This window comes from Microtus ochrogaster, chromosome 10, assembly GCF_000317375.1.
Source record: "Microtus ochrogaster isolate Prairie Vole_2 chromosome 10, MicOch1.0, whole genome shotgun sequence".
Taxonomy (NCBI): domain Eukaryota; kingdom Metazoa; phylum Chordata; class Mammalia; order Rodentia; family Cricetidae; genus Microtus; species Microtus ochrogaster.
The window spans coordinates 47349799-47368255 of NC_022016.1; the positions used below are offsets into that span (position 1 = coordinate 47349799).

The window sequence follows — 18457 nt, forward strand, 5'->3', positions numbered from 1 at the left end:
AGATGGTTATCAGCCACTATGTGGTTGCTGGGAATTGAACTCAGGACCTTTGGAAGAGCAGGCAGTGCTCTTAACCGCTGAGCCATCTCTCCAGCCCTTATTTTCTTTTCTTAATGTATGTATACACACATAGGTGCAGATGCCAGCAGAATTCAAAAGAGGATGTTGGATTCCCTGGAGCTGGAGCTACCGGTGCTTGTGAGCTGCCTAACCGGTGTTGGGAACTGAACCTAAATCCTTTGGAAGAGCAGCAAGCGCTCTTAATATATCAACTTCCCCAAATCTGCAACTATTTTTTTTGAGACAGGGTTTCTCACTGACCCTGGAACTAGGCTGACTGGCCACACCCCTAGGAGTCCTTCCATTTCTGCCTCTCCAGGGCTGGGGTTTCAGGCTCATATTATTGTATTTGGCTTTCTCAAGGGTGCCGGGATTTGTGGCAAGTACTTCACTGACTCAGCCATCTTCCCAGCCCTCTTTTTAGTAGTGTGTGTGTGTGTGTGTGTGTGTGTGTGTGTGTGTGTGCAGACACAGGGCCTAGGATCCAGAGTCTGTTCTCCCTACAGTCTGAGGCTACAAACAGGGATCTGGCTTGTCCTAAAGGTTTTTCTGACATAATTCAGTGTTTCTGGGTTACTCCCTGCTCTTTGGCCCTGGTCCTTCTACATCTGTCCCAGGTTCCCGGGAGCCTGGAGCCCACCCATCACATACCCTTGAAGTCATTGGGCTGGTCAAAGCTCAGCCGGATCTGGTCCCGGAAGCGCCGACTGCTCTGGCACACGTTGGTCACACCAAAGCAGAAGCAGGGAAGGCAGGAGGCACTGTCCTCCAGGTAGAAGTGTCCATCGGGGCAGGGGCCTGCTGGAAGGCAGGGAAGAGGCTATGGCTGGCCACCAGCAGGAAGTACTGTGGTATTGGTGCCAGTCGCCCACCCTACACCCACCAGCCCACCCGCCTACAGCACCTCGCTGTGGGACGAGCTCCAGCACGCCATCTGGAATGCCGAACACCATGCCACGTGCATTCATGGCTTCACAGGTGTATGCGCCCTGGTCTGCCTCCTTCACATCTCGGATGGTCAGTGTGCCACGCCCTCCCTCGCTGGTCATTGTCACCCTGGTAGGCCCCAAGAGAGTGGTGGGTTAGGTGTAAGCCACAGACTCCACCTCTTCCACAGGCCGGCCACTCCCACCTGCATCGCACCTGGGATGGACAGGGATGTGGCCCCAGTTGAGCCTCCAGTTGATGAGGGGTGTGGGGACACCAATGGCTACGCAAGTGAGAGTCACTGTCTGGCCCCGGGAAGCCTGGATGGAGTGCTGGGGAGGGGTCACCACCTGGGGGGGCACTGGGGACAGGAGAGCAGGAGTTCAGTGTTTAATCAGCAATTAGGGCAGGGAGTGCTGGGAGAGTGGAGACTGGTCTAAGAAAACAGATGGAAAGTGGTACCCACCCAGTGCCATCCCACTTCATCCCTAACCCCATCCCTTCTCCACCCCCACCCCCATCCCCATCCCCATCCCACCCCCAGCCCCTCACTCACTGCAGCCAAACTCATCACTGCGATCAGGACAGTCAGGTTCCTCATCACAGTGGAAGCTGGCAGGGATGCACTGGTTGGTGGAGACACATCGGAACTGTGTGGGTGCACATTCTTCCCCAGGCTCCTTGACGGCTGGGGACAAAACCAGGTGGAGTGAGCACAGGGCACTGTCTGCAGGGCAACACGGCTCCATTCCCACTTTCAGTTACCTACGATGCCTCCAAAACTGAGCCAAATCCAATGGGTTATAAAGTGACCAGGCTCTAGCATTCTGATACAACAGCATAAAATAGACTGAGCAGCCCATGGGTTAGGCTGTGACCCACACACCGGTCCAGGACGCCATCTTCACAGAGATCTGCTCATCCGGTTTTCTTACCAATACCAGCACAGTGACAAGGAAAAGACTAGTGGTCACTCAAATGCGGCAAAGCAGGAGAGACATGGCCAGCGGCTGTCTGCTAGCGCAGTTCCAAACACAGAGGACCTTGGATGTTTGTCTGCAGGGTCCCTCGCTGACTAATAAGGCCAGCACACCTCCCAGAGCAGGGAACAGACGAACACAGACTAGAGGGACAGGGGCACAGTGGGGCCTGCTGTACTCACGGCAATTGGCCTCGTCTGTGCGGTCCTCACAATCAAAGTCTCCATCGCAGCGCCACAACTTGAGAGCGCAGTGTCCATTTCCACAGGGGAACTCGTTAGGTTCGCAGGGTGGAGGGGGCCCTGTGTGGACCAGACAGGGAGTCATGGCAGTCCTTGGTGGACCAGAGTCCAGTCCCCATGCCCCCGCCCTACACGGTCCTCACCACAGTCCAGTTCATCACTGCCATCCTTGCAGTCTTCCTGACCATCACAAAGGTAATCTTTGGGGATGCAGTGCCCGCTGTGGCATGTGGCCTCCTGGGGTCCACAGGCTGCGGGCACGGGCACAGCCACGCTGGGAAACAGAAATTGAGGCCTATGCGTGACTGGCGGTGGAGCTGTTGCGGCTGCCTCTGGTAAAGGTGACACCTTCACAACAGCAGGTGGCAAGGAGCTGAGCTCTGGGACGGCCTCCTCTGTGGACAGAATCCCTTGATGTTTAGTGACTGGGTGGCTCTCACCCCTCACCCCACAGTCCCCCACACTCCCTGAAGTCCAATCCACAACCAGCCTCTGCCATCACTGTGTCCCCATCTCCACCCTCTCCAGACCTCTCTGCCTGCACCAAACCCGTACAGCCCAGATGACCCAGAGACTCAGATGTAGCCCGACCCTGGGAAGGCCACTAGGGACCCCTCGAGGTTCCCAAGACCTCCTCACCGCAATCGAGCTCATCAGACATGTCCCTGCAGTCAGGTCGCTGGTCACAGCGATACTCCAGAGCCACACACTCGTTATAACTGTGGCAAGCAAACTCCGTCTCGGTGCAAACCCTTGGGAACCAGGGCACTGTTGGTGGGGGAAGAGGCAGGAGGGAAGTCAGGCAGCAGGCTGAGGCAGCTAGGGTTGTAACAGACAGCACAGTCGAGGCATGGCTGTAAGTGGCTCTGGTGTCAAGTCAGGCCACTGTGGCAGACAGCAGGAGCAAGAAGCGCTTGGTGGGCACACACATGGCACACGTGGAGCACAGGGCAGAACTCCTTACGTGGACCTTCACACAGGTGACATGCCACACGCATGCAGCTATCATGCCATACGCGTGCAGGCTACAGCCTGGCCCAGTGAGGGCAATAGACAGTGGGAGGAGGCAGGCATGTGGCCTTTGTCCTCCTTTTCTCCCTCCATCTATTAGGTTCTCTAGGAACCCCCTGGACCTCAGTCAGGCTCATACTCTCACCTGGTGTCACTGTGACCCCCACAGCAGCTGGGGATGGCGGGGGGGTCTGTGCTGGAAAGGAAGCTATAGTCAGCAACTATCCCACCAGGGACCTGGAAACCGAGGCCCGAGCCGAGCCTGCCGCTGCCCCCTCCCGCCCCGAGAACTCAGTGAGGTGAGAATGATTACTAGGTCTCTGGCAAACTTAGGCCTGGGTCTGAAAACCCAGCAGAGCAAGTTTGATTTTGGGGTGCACTGATAGAGGTTTTACATGCAGAACGATGGAGCTGATAGCATACTATTGGTTTTTCCCTTAGACGACACCATTGTGGGGCTGGAGTTTGTCCCATCTAGAGCTTCACTGAGTCAGAGGCACATAACATGACAAGCGAGAGCCCGCTCAGTGAGGACGCTGCGTTGGAGAAGGGGTGAGTACCACAACCTATGAGGAATGAACCAGAACTGGCCCAGGAAAGACTCAGTGGGTCAGACAGGACAGCAGGCAGAGTGACAGGAAACATGGGCTGACCCTGAGCACCCAGGTCTAGCTTATGCACCTGAGACTGTGACTTTGGGCCCATTTCCTGTCCTCTCTGGACCGGTTTATATTTCATTTCCCATCTGTCATGGGTTCTAGAGAGAGCGGCACACACACGGGATCTGGTTTGCATCCCCATTGGTGTGGATGACCGCTTTTCCTTTCTGAACCTCAGTTCCTTCATCCTGAAAACAGGAGGAACACTTCGTGGAACTTGGGAGGCCTGAGTGGATGCTAGGTATCAGGGCCCTGTGAACAGGGCCTACACTCACTTGGTGCTTGAGAATGATGGGTTTTAGGTATAAAAAAAAGAGTGTGTGTGTGTGTGTGAGAGTGTTTGCATGTATAGATACATATCATAAAGATACACATACATATATGTGACATGCCTGAGACTGACAGTCTTCCTTGATTGGTCACCATCTTTTATACTACGGCAGGGTCTCTCTCTTGAATCAGAGCTTGCTGTTCTGCAGTCTAGCTAGCTAGCTAGTTTGCTCTGGGGATCCTGATTCTGCCTCCTGACAGCTGGAATTATATAGATGGGCTGCCACATCTTTGGGGTCACATGGGTGCCAAGGTAACACTTCTTTACCTGCTGAATCACCTCCCCAGCCCTACAACTGCTGGTTTTGCTGAATGCCAATGTCTTTTGACTGGGAAGTGCTGAATGAAGGGGGAGTTTTAGCTACTGTCAATATACGAAGGTCTGTGAGGATACAGCTTCATGGGTCCTGGTGGAGGGAGCAGTCTGGCTCTAACCAAGCAGAAAGACAGGTAAGCTGGGGCTCCGGATGGAGTGAGTATCCTGTCTCCAGTGGTATGCTAGTCTTAGTTAAGAAGACCGAAGGTAGAGACACCAGAAGGGGCCAGAGTCTGAGAAACTGGAGGAACGACCCCAGCTTGGAGGACAGGCTCACCTCTGCCCAGGTGTCGGAACTTGAATCCCCAGGGAGAGGTGATGTAGGGGCCAATGGAGCCGCTGGAGACCACTTTATACAGGACCTCCTGAATCTGAGGCCCATCCGATTTCTTTTCGGAGCCCACATCAAGCTCAACAAAGACCCAGCCATCCAGCTCCCTAAAGAGAAAGAGGTCTATGATCTCCATACCTCTGCCAAGTTCCTACCATGGCCAGTCCTGGGCCTAGGCAGCCTGCACCTAGGGTAGGGCCATTTCTGGAGCAGGATACCCCATCTATGCTCTCTGAATTTCCATCAAGAGTGACCCATCCCTGCTGGGCAGTGGTGATATACAACCTTAATCCCAGCATTTGGGAGACAGAGGCAGGCAGATCTCTGTGAATTTGAGGCCAGCCTGGTCTACAGAAAGAGTTCCAGGGCAGCCAGGGCTACTACACACAGAAACACCGTCTCAGAAAAAACCAAAAACGGTTCATCCCTTCCGACCCTCCCTCCCCTGCTCTTGGGAGCCAAGCCGCTTCCCATCCCTGACCCCTCCTGGTTGCTCACCACCCCTTCCATCCCCAGGAACCCATCTCACTTGATGAACACCACGCTGACGATCTGGTTTCCCGGGATCTTCATATACTCTGCCTCCAGCTGTGGAGATACACCGCCATCAAATGCCTCCCACATACTCTAGTATTGCCCTGCCACCCCCGGGGCGCCCCCCAACCCCAGGTACCTCATACCTTATTCACCACGGCCTCCGACACCTCTCGGAATGTTTTGGAGCTCGCATTCTCCAGCTGGGGGCTGTACTCAAAGGACCAAGTAAAATTTACCAGAGCCCGGAAATAGACTATGGAAGAGAGAGTGGAATGTCATGGTGAAGAGGCCCAGTTTGATGGGTGGGGGAGCCCAGCTGGCAGACTGAAAATAAGGGGTTGGACTCCCACACAGGCTGACAGACACCTGTGTTTCCACAGAAAGGCCCGGCACTGTCTGCGACAGCGTAGCCTGCAGCAACCTGAAAGGCCTGCCCAGGACTCAGAGGAGGCTGACAGGAAGGGGCAGTTTGCAGGGTATGGCTAGCACGAGGATCACCCCTTCATCGTGATGTTTTCCCAGCCGGTCCCTATTCATCCTTCTGGACTGAGCTCAGCCACCATATTATCTGAGAAGAACATCAGGGCTGCCCTGGCTGGTGTGGGGCCCCCACTCTGGGCTCTCACAGCACCTCGACTTTCCACACTGGGAACCTTCCTTCCCTTGTCACCTCAACTGTGCTGGGTACACCTGGGCCACCCAACACCACAGGAATTCTCAAGTCCTGAGTCGGCTACTTCAGATACTGACCCACCTCAGCAAGTCTCATTCCTTCTTCATAATACGTGGGGAGGAGAGAGTCAACCACCTTTATATCCCAGGGCTGCTGCCTGGGGTAAAGGATGCTCAGCTCCCCACACTGCTCCTGTGTGCAGAGCTGGCACTTTGAAAGGAGAAGCATGGTCACCTGTCCCCCTGCCCCACCAAACCAGGGGCTCCAGGAGGAAATGAGGACCCTACCCATTCAAGACCCAAGGGACTATCTGTGTGTCATGGCCAAATAAATGCATGCCATTCTGACATGACTATAACATACAACTATTCCCGTCAGAACAGGATGTATATGACACAGTTTATAGCCACCGATAAGCAGTCGGCTAGGGTTTGAATCTCAAGTCTCCCTTGATACAGGGTTTCTCTGTGTAGCTCTAGATGTCCTGGAACTCACTCTGTAGACCAGGCTGGCCTCTAACTCACTGAGATCCGCCTGCCTCTGCCTCCTCAGTGCTGGGATTAAAGGCGTGCGCCACCACCACCCGGCTAGTTGTAGACCCTGCAGTCATCTCCCCAGCCTCTGCTTGTTGCTATTGCTGTAGGGGGTGGAACCTAAGGGGTGGAAGTCAGGTCACTGAGGGCCTGGCCTTGAAAGGGATATCGAGACTCAGCTCTTCTATGTCTCCCCCACCACCACCTCCCAGACAATATTAGGCGAACCAGACTCCTCTGCTAAACGCAGCCACCATGGTACACTGTGCCAGCACAGGCCCAGAACAGCAGGGTCAAGTGGTCAAGGTCTAAAATCCCCGAAACAGTGAATCCAAATAAATTTTTCTTCCTTAAAAGTCGCTTATCTCTGGTCTTTTGTCACAGGGAAGGATGGCTGAGCAGCACAATGCTCTTGAGTTAGAAATGGGGGTTCAACTCTCTATTAGCAAATGAGTCAGACGTTTGTATGTGTACATACAAGCATACCCACATGCACACACACATACATACACATAGAGCCTGACACAAAGAATGACCAAACCAAGCTATGCCATATCCTACATCACACAAGAGAATGGTGTGTGAACATAGATGAACACACTCTCCCATAGTCTCAATTATTTCTTTGGGTGTGTGCACACATGTGCACACGTGCTCATGCATGTGACTGTGTGTGTGTGTGATGCACATGTATATGCAGGTGCATGTGCCCATGAGCCCAGGAAGGCCAGAGGAAGACATGGAATGCCTTGTTCTATCATTCTGGTCTTTTCCCTTGAAACAGGGTCATGGTGTCTCACTGAACCTGAGGATTGGTTGGCAGCCAGCAAGCCCCAGTCATTTTGCCTCTGCTCTGATCAGAGCTGGGGTTAAAGGGCAGACCAAGGATGCTGAGGATTTGAACTCAGGGCCTCATGCTTAGGCAACAAGTATGCTTTTTTTTTTTGGGTTGTTTGTTTTTGAGACAGTCTCTCTCTACATAGCCCTGAATGTCCTAGAACTCACTATGTAGACCAAGCTGCTCTTGAACTCACGGAGATCCACCTGCCGCTACCTCCCGGGTGGCCCAGCAATGCTCTTATTCAATAAAGCCCTTTCCGCAACTTGTTTGCCATTGTTGTTGTTTGAGACAGGGTCAGGGTCTCAAATTAACTTTTTTTTTTTTTTTTGAGATAGGATCTTGTGTCGCCCAAACTAAGATCAAATATAATATGTAGCCTAGGGTGACCTCAAATTTCTGGTGTTCCTGAATCCTGGGATCAAAGGCATGTGTCACCATGACCAGCATCCCAATAATTCCTTAAGTCCCTATTATGTATATACAGAATATTTTTGTGTACTCGTGAGTTTAACATGGGTTATAAATATCAGATTAATAAGAATCACCAAGTAGTCTGAAGTGTGTGCACAGTGCTCAGAACACTCCCCGGCACAGAGTGGGCACAACGTGACACCAACTGTCACGGCATGGAGGTAGGGAAGCTAACCAGTTAAGAGCCTCACTGTGAAGCAGAACGGCCACTGATGGCCTGGGACGTTTCTGAGATTTATTGTTGCATCTATAACCCGAGGCCAACAGTGCCCACCCCAAAGGCTACTGGTTCCTGGAGCGCAACAAGGGAGCAGGGTGGACAGTGACTTTTAGCTCAGATCTTCAGGACAAGCCCTAGGACCAGCCCTAGACTGGAAGAGCATCTGAGTGAGTCACAAGCAGTGTGGAGGGTCTACTGTGTGCCAGGTGGTGTTCTAGGGCAGGGGGACAGCGATGGACTCAAACAATAGAACTTCCCATCCCCAGGGAACGCAGCTTCTATTGCTGGGAGCAAGAAAATAAATCAAACGGGTAAGAACGTGTGGACTATCGGACTATCGCCGGGCGGTGGTGGCGCACGCCTTTAATCCCAGCACTCGGGAGGCAGAGGCAGGCGGATCTCTGTGAGTTCGAGACCAGCCTGGTCTACAAGAGCTAGTTCCACACCGGGCGATGGTGGCGCACGCCTTTAATCCCAGCACTCGGGAGGCAGAGGCAGGGGGATCTCTGTGAGTTCGAGACCAGCCTGGTTTCAAGGAAGCAGTCTCCCTGAAGGAAAGGGATGAAGCACTTGCAGTGTCTGGGAAGTGCACTGTACACGGAAGAATTGACAAACGCAAAGGCCCTGAGGCTGAAGTGAGTACGTGTGACATCTGGTCAGGATGTATGTGACATTGTGGGAGGGGCCTTCTTCCACTTTACTCTCTATCCTTCAGGCCTAGAGGTGTGCAGACTCCAAGCCAGGGTGCTCTCCCTCTACAGCTCAAAATAATAGGGTCCTTGGGGTACCGGGCCAGGTACCGGAGTGGATCGTACACTGTGAGGGGATACCATGTCTGCTCTAAACCACAGCCAGTGGTGGGGCTCGGCTCCTGGGTGCTGAGTAGGTGGAGCTTGTGGGTGGAGTGTGGGGATGTGAGCTCCACCACAGAGGCCTCTTGTGTGCAGGCACAGAGGCCCATTGAGAGCCCCCACCCCGGCCCCTGGCCTCAACCCACGGCCAAGTTCGGGTGAGGAGGCCGGGCCTCTGCCCAGGAATGTGCCCACTCCCGAAGTGTTAGAGTGCCACAAAGCCCCTTTTTACCAGGGCCTGGGAAGGGCTGGAGTCCTCCAGCCTGACCCCTTTCTGTGGTCCCAAAGCAGAGGCGATCCAGGGTGAGCACCCTGGGTGGGTCACTAGCCTGAGCTGAGACCCCACCCAGAGCCGAGGGACTGAGATTGCTGGACCTGTGAGGCTGCCTGGGAGAGGGGATGCTCTGGACATCTGTCCTGACTAGGCCTCCCCCACCTGGCCTCTGACCCTGGCTAATGTATTCACTGAGATGGGAGGCTGGAGCAGAGGAAGATTAAGCTGCAGAGTCCCGGTGTGAGTGGGAGGCACGTACCCCAACCCCTACTGGGCCACCCCAGCTCCAAACACCCATTCCTGCTCAGCAAAGTCCTCATCAAGACTGGGCTGTGTCTCTAGAGTGGGATGCTTGGGTGGACAGCATACCAGCCTATGCAGAGGTTGAGACAAGCTGCTCCCAACTCTACAGCCTGGCTGCATCCTGGCCAGCACCCCTAGAGGAAGAACAGCAGGGTCCCAGCACCATGTTCCAATCTGGAACCCTGGTGGGGAGGCACAGGTACTTGCCCGGCCTTGGCTCTTTATTCAGAGCTGTGCCTCTCACTTCCTGTGTGACTCTTGGCCAAGGTGGGCTGGGCAGAGGAACACAGGGAGAAAAAAAGGACTGAATGCCAAGGGGGAGCTGGGAAAGAGGTCTTCGGAACAATGACAGGCAGACAAGGCAAAGGAGACAGAGAGCCAGAGACACTGGGGGAGGGATATACAGAAAGCAGAGGAGGGAGATGGCAGAGGAGCGTCTAGACAATGACAAGGATGGGGAGGAGAGAGGGAAGACACAGTGGTAGAGGTGGAGATAGGCAGCCAAGGAGAAAGTGGACAGACGTTTCCACAGAGATGGAGAAATAGGCAGTGGCCAAACCAGGCCCCCAGATGGAGAGCGGGGGAGGCTAACAGGAATGTTAGCAGCTGGAATGGAAAAGGAGAGGAGTGAGGCAGATCCAGGGGTGAAGGGTGCGGTCCAGATGAAGTTGGGAGGAGCTTGAGAGACAGTCCTGCCTGTCTGAAAGAAACACCTCAGGAGCCGGGCGGTGGTGGCACACGCCTTTAATCCCAGCACTTAGGAGGCAGAGGCAGGCAGATCTCTGTGAGTTCAAGGCCAGCCTGGTCTAGAAGAGCTAGTTCCAGGACAGGAACCAAAAAGCTACGGAGAAACCCCGTCTCAAAAAATCAAAAAAAGAAAGAAACATCTCAGGGGCTGGGCTCTAGCGTCAAGTCAAGGAGGACAATCCAAGCAAGGCCTTATCAGAGTCAGCGCAGCCTTTCTTGCCTGCACAGGAAGGGCACAGGTCCTGAACAAGCCAATGCGATACACACTAAGACCTTGGCCATCAGGATGCACGTCTGTGCCTCCCAGGACTAAGTCTAGCTGGCTGGCCAAGCCTCAAGGGCAGTCACCTGTGCAGCGTTGGGACGGGAGAGCTCAGGCCCTGCCACATGCCACAAAGGAAAGACAAGTCCCTGGGCTTGAACTCTCCTGGCTTGCCCTACCTCTGATCTTGCTGGCCCACACTTCAGCATCTCAGAGGAGAAGTGGCTGCCAAGGAGCATGAAAAGGAAACATAGTGCAGAAGGCATCACCCAGGAAGGCCCTAGGTGCTCTAGAAGGGACTAGATCAGTGGTTCTCAACCTTCCTAATGTTGTGACTCCTTTAATACAGTTCCTCATGCGATGTTGACTTATTTTGTTGCTACTTAGTAACTATAATTTTGATATTGTTATGAATCATAATATAAATATTTGATGTGTAGAATATCTGGCATACAACCCAAAGGGGTTGTGAGCCACAGGCTGGGAACCACTGAACTAGATAGACCAAAGCCTCATCAGGAGGCAGTTCCCAGGGTACATAAGCCCACCCTGGGATATTGCTCATGTCCACAACACCACCTGCCTTCTGTCCCTAGCCAGGTACTAGGCATCCTGTGGCCCTGCAAGGACCTATGGGTAGGAAAACTTCAGGCAGCAATCATGTCCCGGTGCCATGAGGTCATAGTTGGCCAGGTATCCAGGAGCCAGTCCTGCATGCAGTGGTCCAGGTAGGATGCCACCCTCAGACATACGGATGTAGCAGTTTCTCCTGCTCTACCAGCTACGGGACAATGACCTCAGTCCTGGATCTATCTAACCACTTTGAACACCGAGAGGCAGGCTGACTTAAGCCCCAATCAGAACTGAGCTTCTGGGGGTCACTATCCTGAGTTTTGTGCTGGTGACATAGGAAACTAGCCAAACTTGGCCATTCCCAACCTTGTAGGTGCTCGCCCATCAACTCAATGACTGCCATTCGACAGAAAAGGGACGGTCCCCACAGGATCATCTCTCAGGACCCTTCGGTCTTTAGCCAAGAGATTGGGCCTTTGCAACCAATAGGCCTGCTCTGGAGCTCCGCTCAGCAACTTACCCCACTTACCCATCTCGAACCCGCTGCCCATGTCTCCACTGCCCAGGTCATCTGCACACAAAAGGGAGACTTGGTTCAGGATCAAATACTCACTGAGCACCAGCATGGTCCAGGGCACTACTATAGACTCCTGGCCCAGTGGTAAAGGGTCTTTCCAACCTAGAATAGCTACCCTACTCCCACCCCATGCCTAGTTAGTTTGGACTGAGGCCCCAAGTTCCAGAGACCATCTAGCTGATGGATGGGACAGAGGAGCCTGACCTCCAAGTAGGGACAAGGAGGAGGTAAGGTGGAGAGAGGGCAAGTGTCCCCTACTGTGCACTGTCAGCTATCTTCCCCATCGGTCCTGATGGCTCCAGGTGGCAGAGAAGAGTGGTGGCCAGCCTAGGGTCATGGAGATTGCAACTAGAGGACACTAGAATCATGAGACCAGGGTTCAGGACACACATATCCATATCTTATTTGTTTGTTGCTTTAAAAAATGTACTTATTTGTTATTAGTGTGTATGTGTTTGTGACCACACATGAGTCACAGTGAGTATGTGGAGGCTCTAGTTGGCTCTTTCCTTCCTTCTGGGGTTCTGGGATTGAACTGATGTCATGAGATTTGGTGGCAAGCACCTTTACCCAGTGAACCATATCACCAACCTTTATCTGTGTGTGTGTTTAAGACAAGGTCTTATTTATGTCAGACTGGCCTCGAACTCATGTATACAGGGGCTAGCCTTGAGCTCCCAAGTTTAGAAATTAAATTAGATATGTACCACCACACTCAATTTACAGTCCATCTTTTAAGGTCCCATCTGGGGTGACTTTCATGGGCCTTTCAGAAGCTCTGGCAGAAGGAGCGGTCCTCCCTCCAGGGAGACCCCAACTTACCTCCTGATGCATCATCAGCCAGCAGGTCCTCATCGTCAGAGAGGTATGAGTGGGTCCAGCCAGCGTGGCCAGCTGTGACGGTCTCTGTGTCCTCAGGCAGGGAAAGGCCATCATACGCCCTCAGGCCGTGCGTCACCTGTGGGAGATGACAGTCCGTGAGTCACCCTCTCCAGTTAACTGTCAAACTCCAAGGCCCTTCTCCTTGCTTCAGAGGGAACCCAACAATCCATCCCAAAGGCCCACAGGGTTGTTAGACTCACTGTGTGGCTAAGACAGCCAGGAGGAGCCTGAATCACTCTTTGGGACTCAATTTCCCCAAAGCTCACCAACCTCTGGCCTCCAAAGCCAGAGCTCATTGCGCAGATTCTCAAGGACTCGTCAGATAAAGCAGACAGCAAAAGGAAGGTGACTTGGTAAAAAGTGGCTTCTTTTTCTTTGGAGAACATTAGGGACACCCAAAACATGAGTGGGCAAGGGGAGAGACACAGGTAGGTATGGGGTGACCTGGGTCAGCAGAGGCAAGAGACATAAGCAGGTAGAAAAGTGTGGCCACTTTAAGTGTTTTAGAAGGGACAGAGGCAGACGTGAGGGGATTGATCTATAACAGTTCATCCTCAGGCCTTGGCCTTCCCTACCAGGTCTAGTGTCCAAGCCTGGCTGCAGGCAGCACATTCCACTGCGGAGCATCCTGCAGTTAGTCTGAAAGGAGGCGAGACAGACAGCAACTCCCCATGACCTCAGGCTAATGCTAAACTCATCTGGATCTGAGGCATCTGTCCTAGGAAAGCTGGAGCAGGGTGGGTGTGTGTGTGCGCGTGCACACGCACGCGCGTGTGCTTGTGTGTATATGTGCATGTGTGTGTATGTATAGTGTATGTGGTATGTGTGTGTGGTGTGTATGTATGTGTGGTGTGTGTGTTTGTGTGTGTCTATGCGTGTGCTTGTATGCACACGTGTGTCATCTGTCCTAGGAAAGCTGGAGGTGTGTGCGTGTGCTTGTGTGTGCGTGTGCGTGCAAGTGTATGTGCTTGTGTGTGTGTGTGTGCACATGTGTGTATATGTATGTGTAGCAAGAAGGAAGCCCCCGTATCCATTACCCAGACTTTTCCAAGAAATGGCAATGAACAGTGAATGCCTGCATGCACTGGGACAATATCAAGACGTTTCAAGATGTTTTCAAAGGCGTTGTCCAGGTAACGGAGGGGAAAACCACCCACTCAGGGAGCCCAAAGGCTGAGAGGCCCCAGGCACAGGAATACAGTATTCAATGGCCCCAGAACAGTCAAGAATCCCTGGTAAAAGAGCCTCAGGCGCTACCGGGGCTCAGCAGTGTCTGAGCAGCCTGGATTGGACAGAAATAACTCCAGTTGCCTGTGAAAACCAAAGAGCTACACCAGGTAGCAAGGCCCAAGCTAAGCGAAAACTGCACTTCCATACTGTCCACATTCCCCATGCCTGATGCTACAGGACCCTTTGCCACGATGTCCTCCCCTGTTTTTGGACCAAATTTTATTACCCTCTACATCTATCTCTCTTAGCCATCATCCCTCTAAGTGCCCAGAAAAAAAAAACAAGGGTAACCCCGGTGTAGTGGCTCACACCTATAATCTCAATTTAGCAGGTAAGGGCAGGAGAATCAGGAGTTCAAGGTCAACCCTGGCTGCACAGCAAGGTAGAAGTCAGGCTGAGTTACCTAGGACCTTGTCTAAACACACACACACACACACACAAAACACACACACACGCACACACACGTGATGGCTGTGCCTGGCAATTAGAATGACCTTCAGTTCCTGTGCAAAGTGACAGGCTTAATAGATAACAAAAGACCTGAGGATCATGTGTCCACTTATGGGGACCTGAGGTAGGAAAGGGTAGGAAAGGACAGATCAGCAATTTCCCTGGACTGTAGACTAGAAAAGTGGGTCGGAAGGAACTCAAAACATTTTGGGGAAATGGTTCCGGTGTATGTTTCAGGCTCACATGTATTAATGACCTGTAGGCTTGAAGCAAGCCCATTTTACTCTGAGTCACCTGGGCGTCACAAGGAAGACAAAAAAGAAGGTTCTAGAGAGATATCCAGACTCCTTGTCTTTCAAGGCCACCTCTGCCCTGGCTGGGTCCGGGGTCCTGGTAGGCTCACACCGCGGCCATCTGTACCATCACTAGACAGAAGCAACCCGAAGACAGAGCAGTGACTGGCTTAGGTCCACTTTCTCAGCAAATACAAGCAATCCTTGAACACATGAGTAAGAGATCACAGCTGTGACCCAACCCACAGACCTATGTGTATCTCCTGCCCCCAAGCCCATCCCTGGGCTGGGGACTCCTGGGTTCAGGGACTGAGCATCACTCGGCTGCTGAGTTGCACTGCCTCCACCAGACACCCTAGTATTGCCTACCGTTCTATCCTCACAGCCAGAGAGCCTTGCCACCACCTGATCCTTATCTCTCCACCAGGTAAGGGCTCATTCTTGCCCAGTAGCCAAAGGACTTGTGGTCTATGTCCCTATGCATACAGATATGTGGCTTCAGAATCTTCAGGACCAGTAACTGAGCATGGTGACACGTGCCTGTAACACCAACACTCAAGAGGTCAAAGCAAGAAGGTCATGAGTTCAAGGCCAGCCTAAGCCTTATTAAAATGGTGTCTAAAAAAAAAATAAAAATAAAAACACATACAACGAAAAAAACAATGTCAGCTAAGTGGCACATGCCTTTTACTCCAGCAGTTGGGAGGCAGAGGCAGGCAGATCTCTGTGAGTTTGAGGCCAGCCTGGTCTACAAAGTGAGTTCCAGGACAGCGAGGACTATTACACAGAGAAACTCTGTCTCAAACAAAAACCAAAAATAAGTAAATAAATAAACAAATTTTTAAAATGGCTAGGGTACATCTCAGGAGTTCAGTTATAAAGCTCATATGAGTAAGGCCCTCTGGCTTTGGTCCCAAGTATCACCATCACCAAAGCACAAAACAAAACAAACAAAAACACCCTCCAGGGCTGGTGAAAAACAAAGGTTTCCTGTCCCCTTCTCAGAGCCCGAGGCAGCTTCTCAACACAGGTCTGACAGAGCTGTGCATGCCCAGGGGACTCTGACAGTCCACTGAAAACAGGACCAGAGGCTCTGTCTCCTTCCCCACCTGGGAGTAGAGGCGGCTGGAGGGTGAGAGTGTTGAGCAGGCCTTGAGTGAAGCGAAGGGACTAAGAGGCTAGGGATCGTGCAGGGCGCGGTTTGGAGAGCAGGCGGTTTGAGAGAAGACGTCCCCGGGTCCTCTCCAGATAAGAGTCTCTGTGTCATGCACGCTCAACACCCTCCCAATGCCCACGCGAGCAAGGCTACGGGGGTGAAACATGAGGTGCGGATTCCTGGCCCTACTCAGACACTGTCGTCTGGAAAGGAAACCCTAAGCGAGGTCCAGAGCTTTCGTAGGGAGGAAGGGGGTGGGGGAGGACAGCCTGGAACTGGACAGGAAATAGCGAAGTGCGATTCAACAGGGAAAAACATGTCGGGAACACACATCTGCAGGAAGGCCAAGAGTGCAGGGCACTGAGTCAGAAGTCCCCCAGCTCCAGACACCCAGGTTGTGCATGCCAGCTGCTCTTGCTTATAGCTCCCTCCCCAGGTTCTGAATACCCAAGGGCAGCCAGGGCCCTCAGTGAGTGACAAGGCAGCCAGGGGCAGAGACTTTATTTGCAAAATGCTGTCCATCTCAAAGCAGCTGTGTTTCACATCTGGGAGAAGAGACGGAGCCAGAGGGAAAGAGGCTCTGGAAAAAGCAGAGTCGGGCTGGACACCTGATGGTAGAAGGGACTCAGAGCTGGCCAGCCTAATCTTTGCTTGGGGATAGTCAGAGTCAGTGCTCACTCGCTCACAGACTGTGCCCTGCACACCAGCAATGCCCAGATGGGACAGAGGAAGATGGGTTTAACTGGAGGAGTTGGAGATCTGGTGGCCTGGCTCCCAGGCCTGGGCTTTCACCACTGAGTGCTGAGGACCCCAGGACTCCCTCTCAGAGCCCCTTTCTTCACTTCACTGGGAGAACGACAGCTCACAAAGATCCGCTGAGGTAGTGGGGCAATGGGATGCGGCCCTCACAGACATAATCGAGGCCTATGGGGAAGATCTTGCCTAGTCACAGTGGGCCAACCTCTGCTCCAAGATCTGTGCTAACCAGACAAGGCTGAAACACTGAGCTTGACTTCATGGAGGCCTCAAGGACAAAGCAGACAGCAATACCAGGATGCCCCCTAGACACCATCCCCAACCTGAATGGCCCAGAGTGGGTGCTGGGCTGGCAGCAGTCTGGGCTTATGCAGTGTGTTCCTTAAGTCCTAAGGAGGCCCATGGGTAGCTCCAAGGTCAGAGGCAGAAATAGAACCCAGGCTTCCTGCCCTGTAGCCTGTCTCCGGCCATGCGGGAGCCCTGCTTCCTCCCAGAGGAACGGGAGCACTCAGGCAGGGCTGGAGGGAGATCTGAGCCAGTAAGGAAGGAGCCAAACTGAGAGGGGGATTTTCCAGACCTGTAGGTTGCTGGGGGATAGCACAGGCGGGGGTGAGGGGGTATGATTCATGCAGGCCAAGGCCAAAGTCTGTTCTAACATGCTAGGAACAACTACTTGAGGCAAGGATATAGGCAGGGTGGTCCCCAGTGGCAGCTATTCTCTGAACCCAGGCAGGTGGCACGAGGTACCACTCTCAAATAATGGGTGTGTGACTAGGCTTTCCTGGTGAGGACAAAGGACACATGGAGATGCCTCTAGGTCCAGAGGGATAAGGAAAGAAGGGACAGAAACTAGGCCACTCTTTCTAGTCTCCATGAGGCTACAGAGGGAGTCAAGGCTGGCTAGGATGCTCTCGGAGTGGAAAGACACATAAGGCATGGAAATCAGACAAGGAAGCCAGCGGTAGTGGTGCAAGTCTTTAATCCCAGCACTCAAGAGGCAGAGGCAGGCAGATCTCTGTGAGTTCAAGGCCCCCCTGGTCTACAGAAGTGAGTGCTAGGATAGCCAGGGTCACACAGAGAAACCGTGTCTTGGGAAAACAAAAGAAAAAACTAGACAAGGCACGGGTGCACTGTTCAAAGCTTACACAAGACCGCTCAAAGTTGGTGACAGCAGTGAGAGAGAACAATAAGAGCCCGAGGAGCCAGGGAGGTGACCAGGAGGGAAAAATGCTCATTGATCAAACATGAGACCCTGAGTTACACCACACACCCACCCACACACAGCCAGACTTCACAGAGGTTTTCTTAGGTCAAGCCCTTCCCACACACCATATAGACCAATCATACATCCTCACAGAAACCCCACAGGCCTGATGTTACAGGGACACCATTCTGTACCCACAAAAAAGGAAAACCTAAGAGTTCTTCCTGCTGTTTCTGGAAACAGGGTTTTACTATGTAGCTCAGGCTGGCATAAACCCTCCTGCCCCAGCCTCCCAAGGGCTGAGAACATAGGCATGTTCAATCACGCCTAATTCTTTTGTTTTTATTCTGGGTTTCTTTGGCTGTTGTTCTGTTTTTGAGTCAAGATCTCCCAGGTTGGCCTCAAACTCACTGTAGAGATAAGAATGGCTGGGCTTTGAAGTCATCATCCTCCTGCCTCCAGCCCCACAATGTTGGAATTACAGGAATAAGACACTGTGCTCAGTATGTTTTTGTTTTTGTCTATCAGACATGGTCTCATTGTCTAGCCCTGGCAAGTCTGGAATTCCCTGTGTAGACCAGGCTGGCCTTAGATTTGCAAAGTTTCCCCGTCTCTGCCTCCCAAGTGTTAAGGCTTGAGACACTGAAACCAGTTGAGCTATGTGATTTCGGCAGCAATAGTCATGTTTGATTGTGGGGTGCAGCCCCAGGTCCCACTGCAGATGTCACAGCTGGTGAGTGGTTTGGGTCTCCTTTCTCAGAATGAAAC

The 18457-nt window shown here is 52.8% G+C and overlaps 1 protein-coding gene across 1 annotated transcript in view; it reads right to left on the reverse strand.

Annotated features, from left to right (window-relative positions):
- The window catches only part of Hspg2 (heparan sulfate proteoglycan 2), a 102355-nt gene that overhangs the window by 55576 nt on the left and 28322 nt on the right, over positions 1-18457 (reverse strand). Inside the window, 12 exon segments of the mRNA XM_013348417.2 lie at positions 712-858; positions 965-1116; positions 1204-1348; positions 1544-1675; positions 2150-2269; positions 2353-2604; positions 2849-2977; positions 4803-4963; positions 5386-5444; positions 5537-5646; positions 11671-11712; positions 12541-12676. Of these exon segments, the coding sequence (XP_013203871.1) occupies positions 712-858; positions 965-1116; positions 1204-1348; positions 1544-1675; positions 2150-2269; positions 2353-2604; positions 2849-2977; positions 4803-4963; positions 5386-5444; positions 5537-5646; positions 11671-11712; positions 12541-12676 (1585 nt within the window).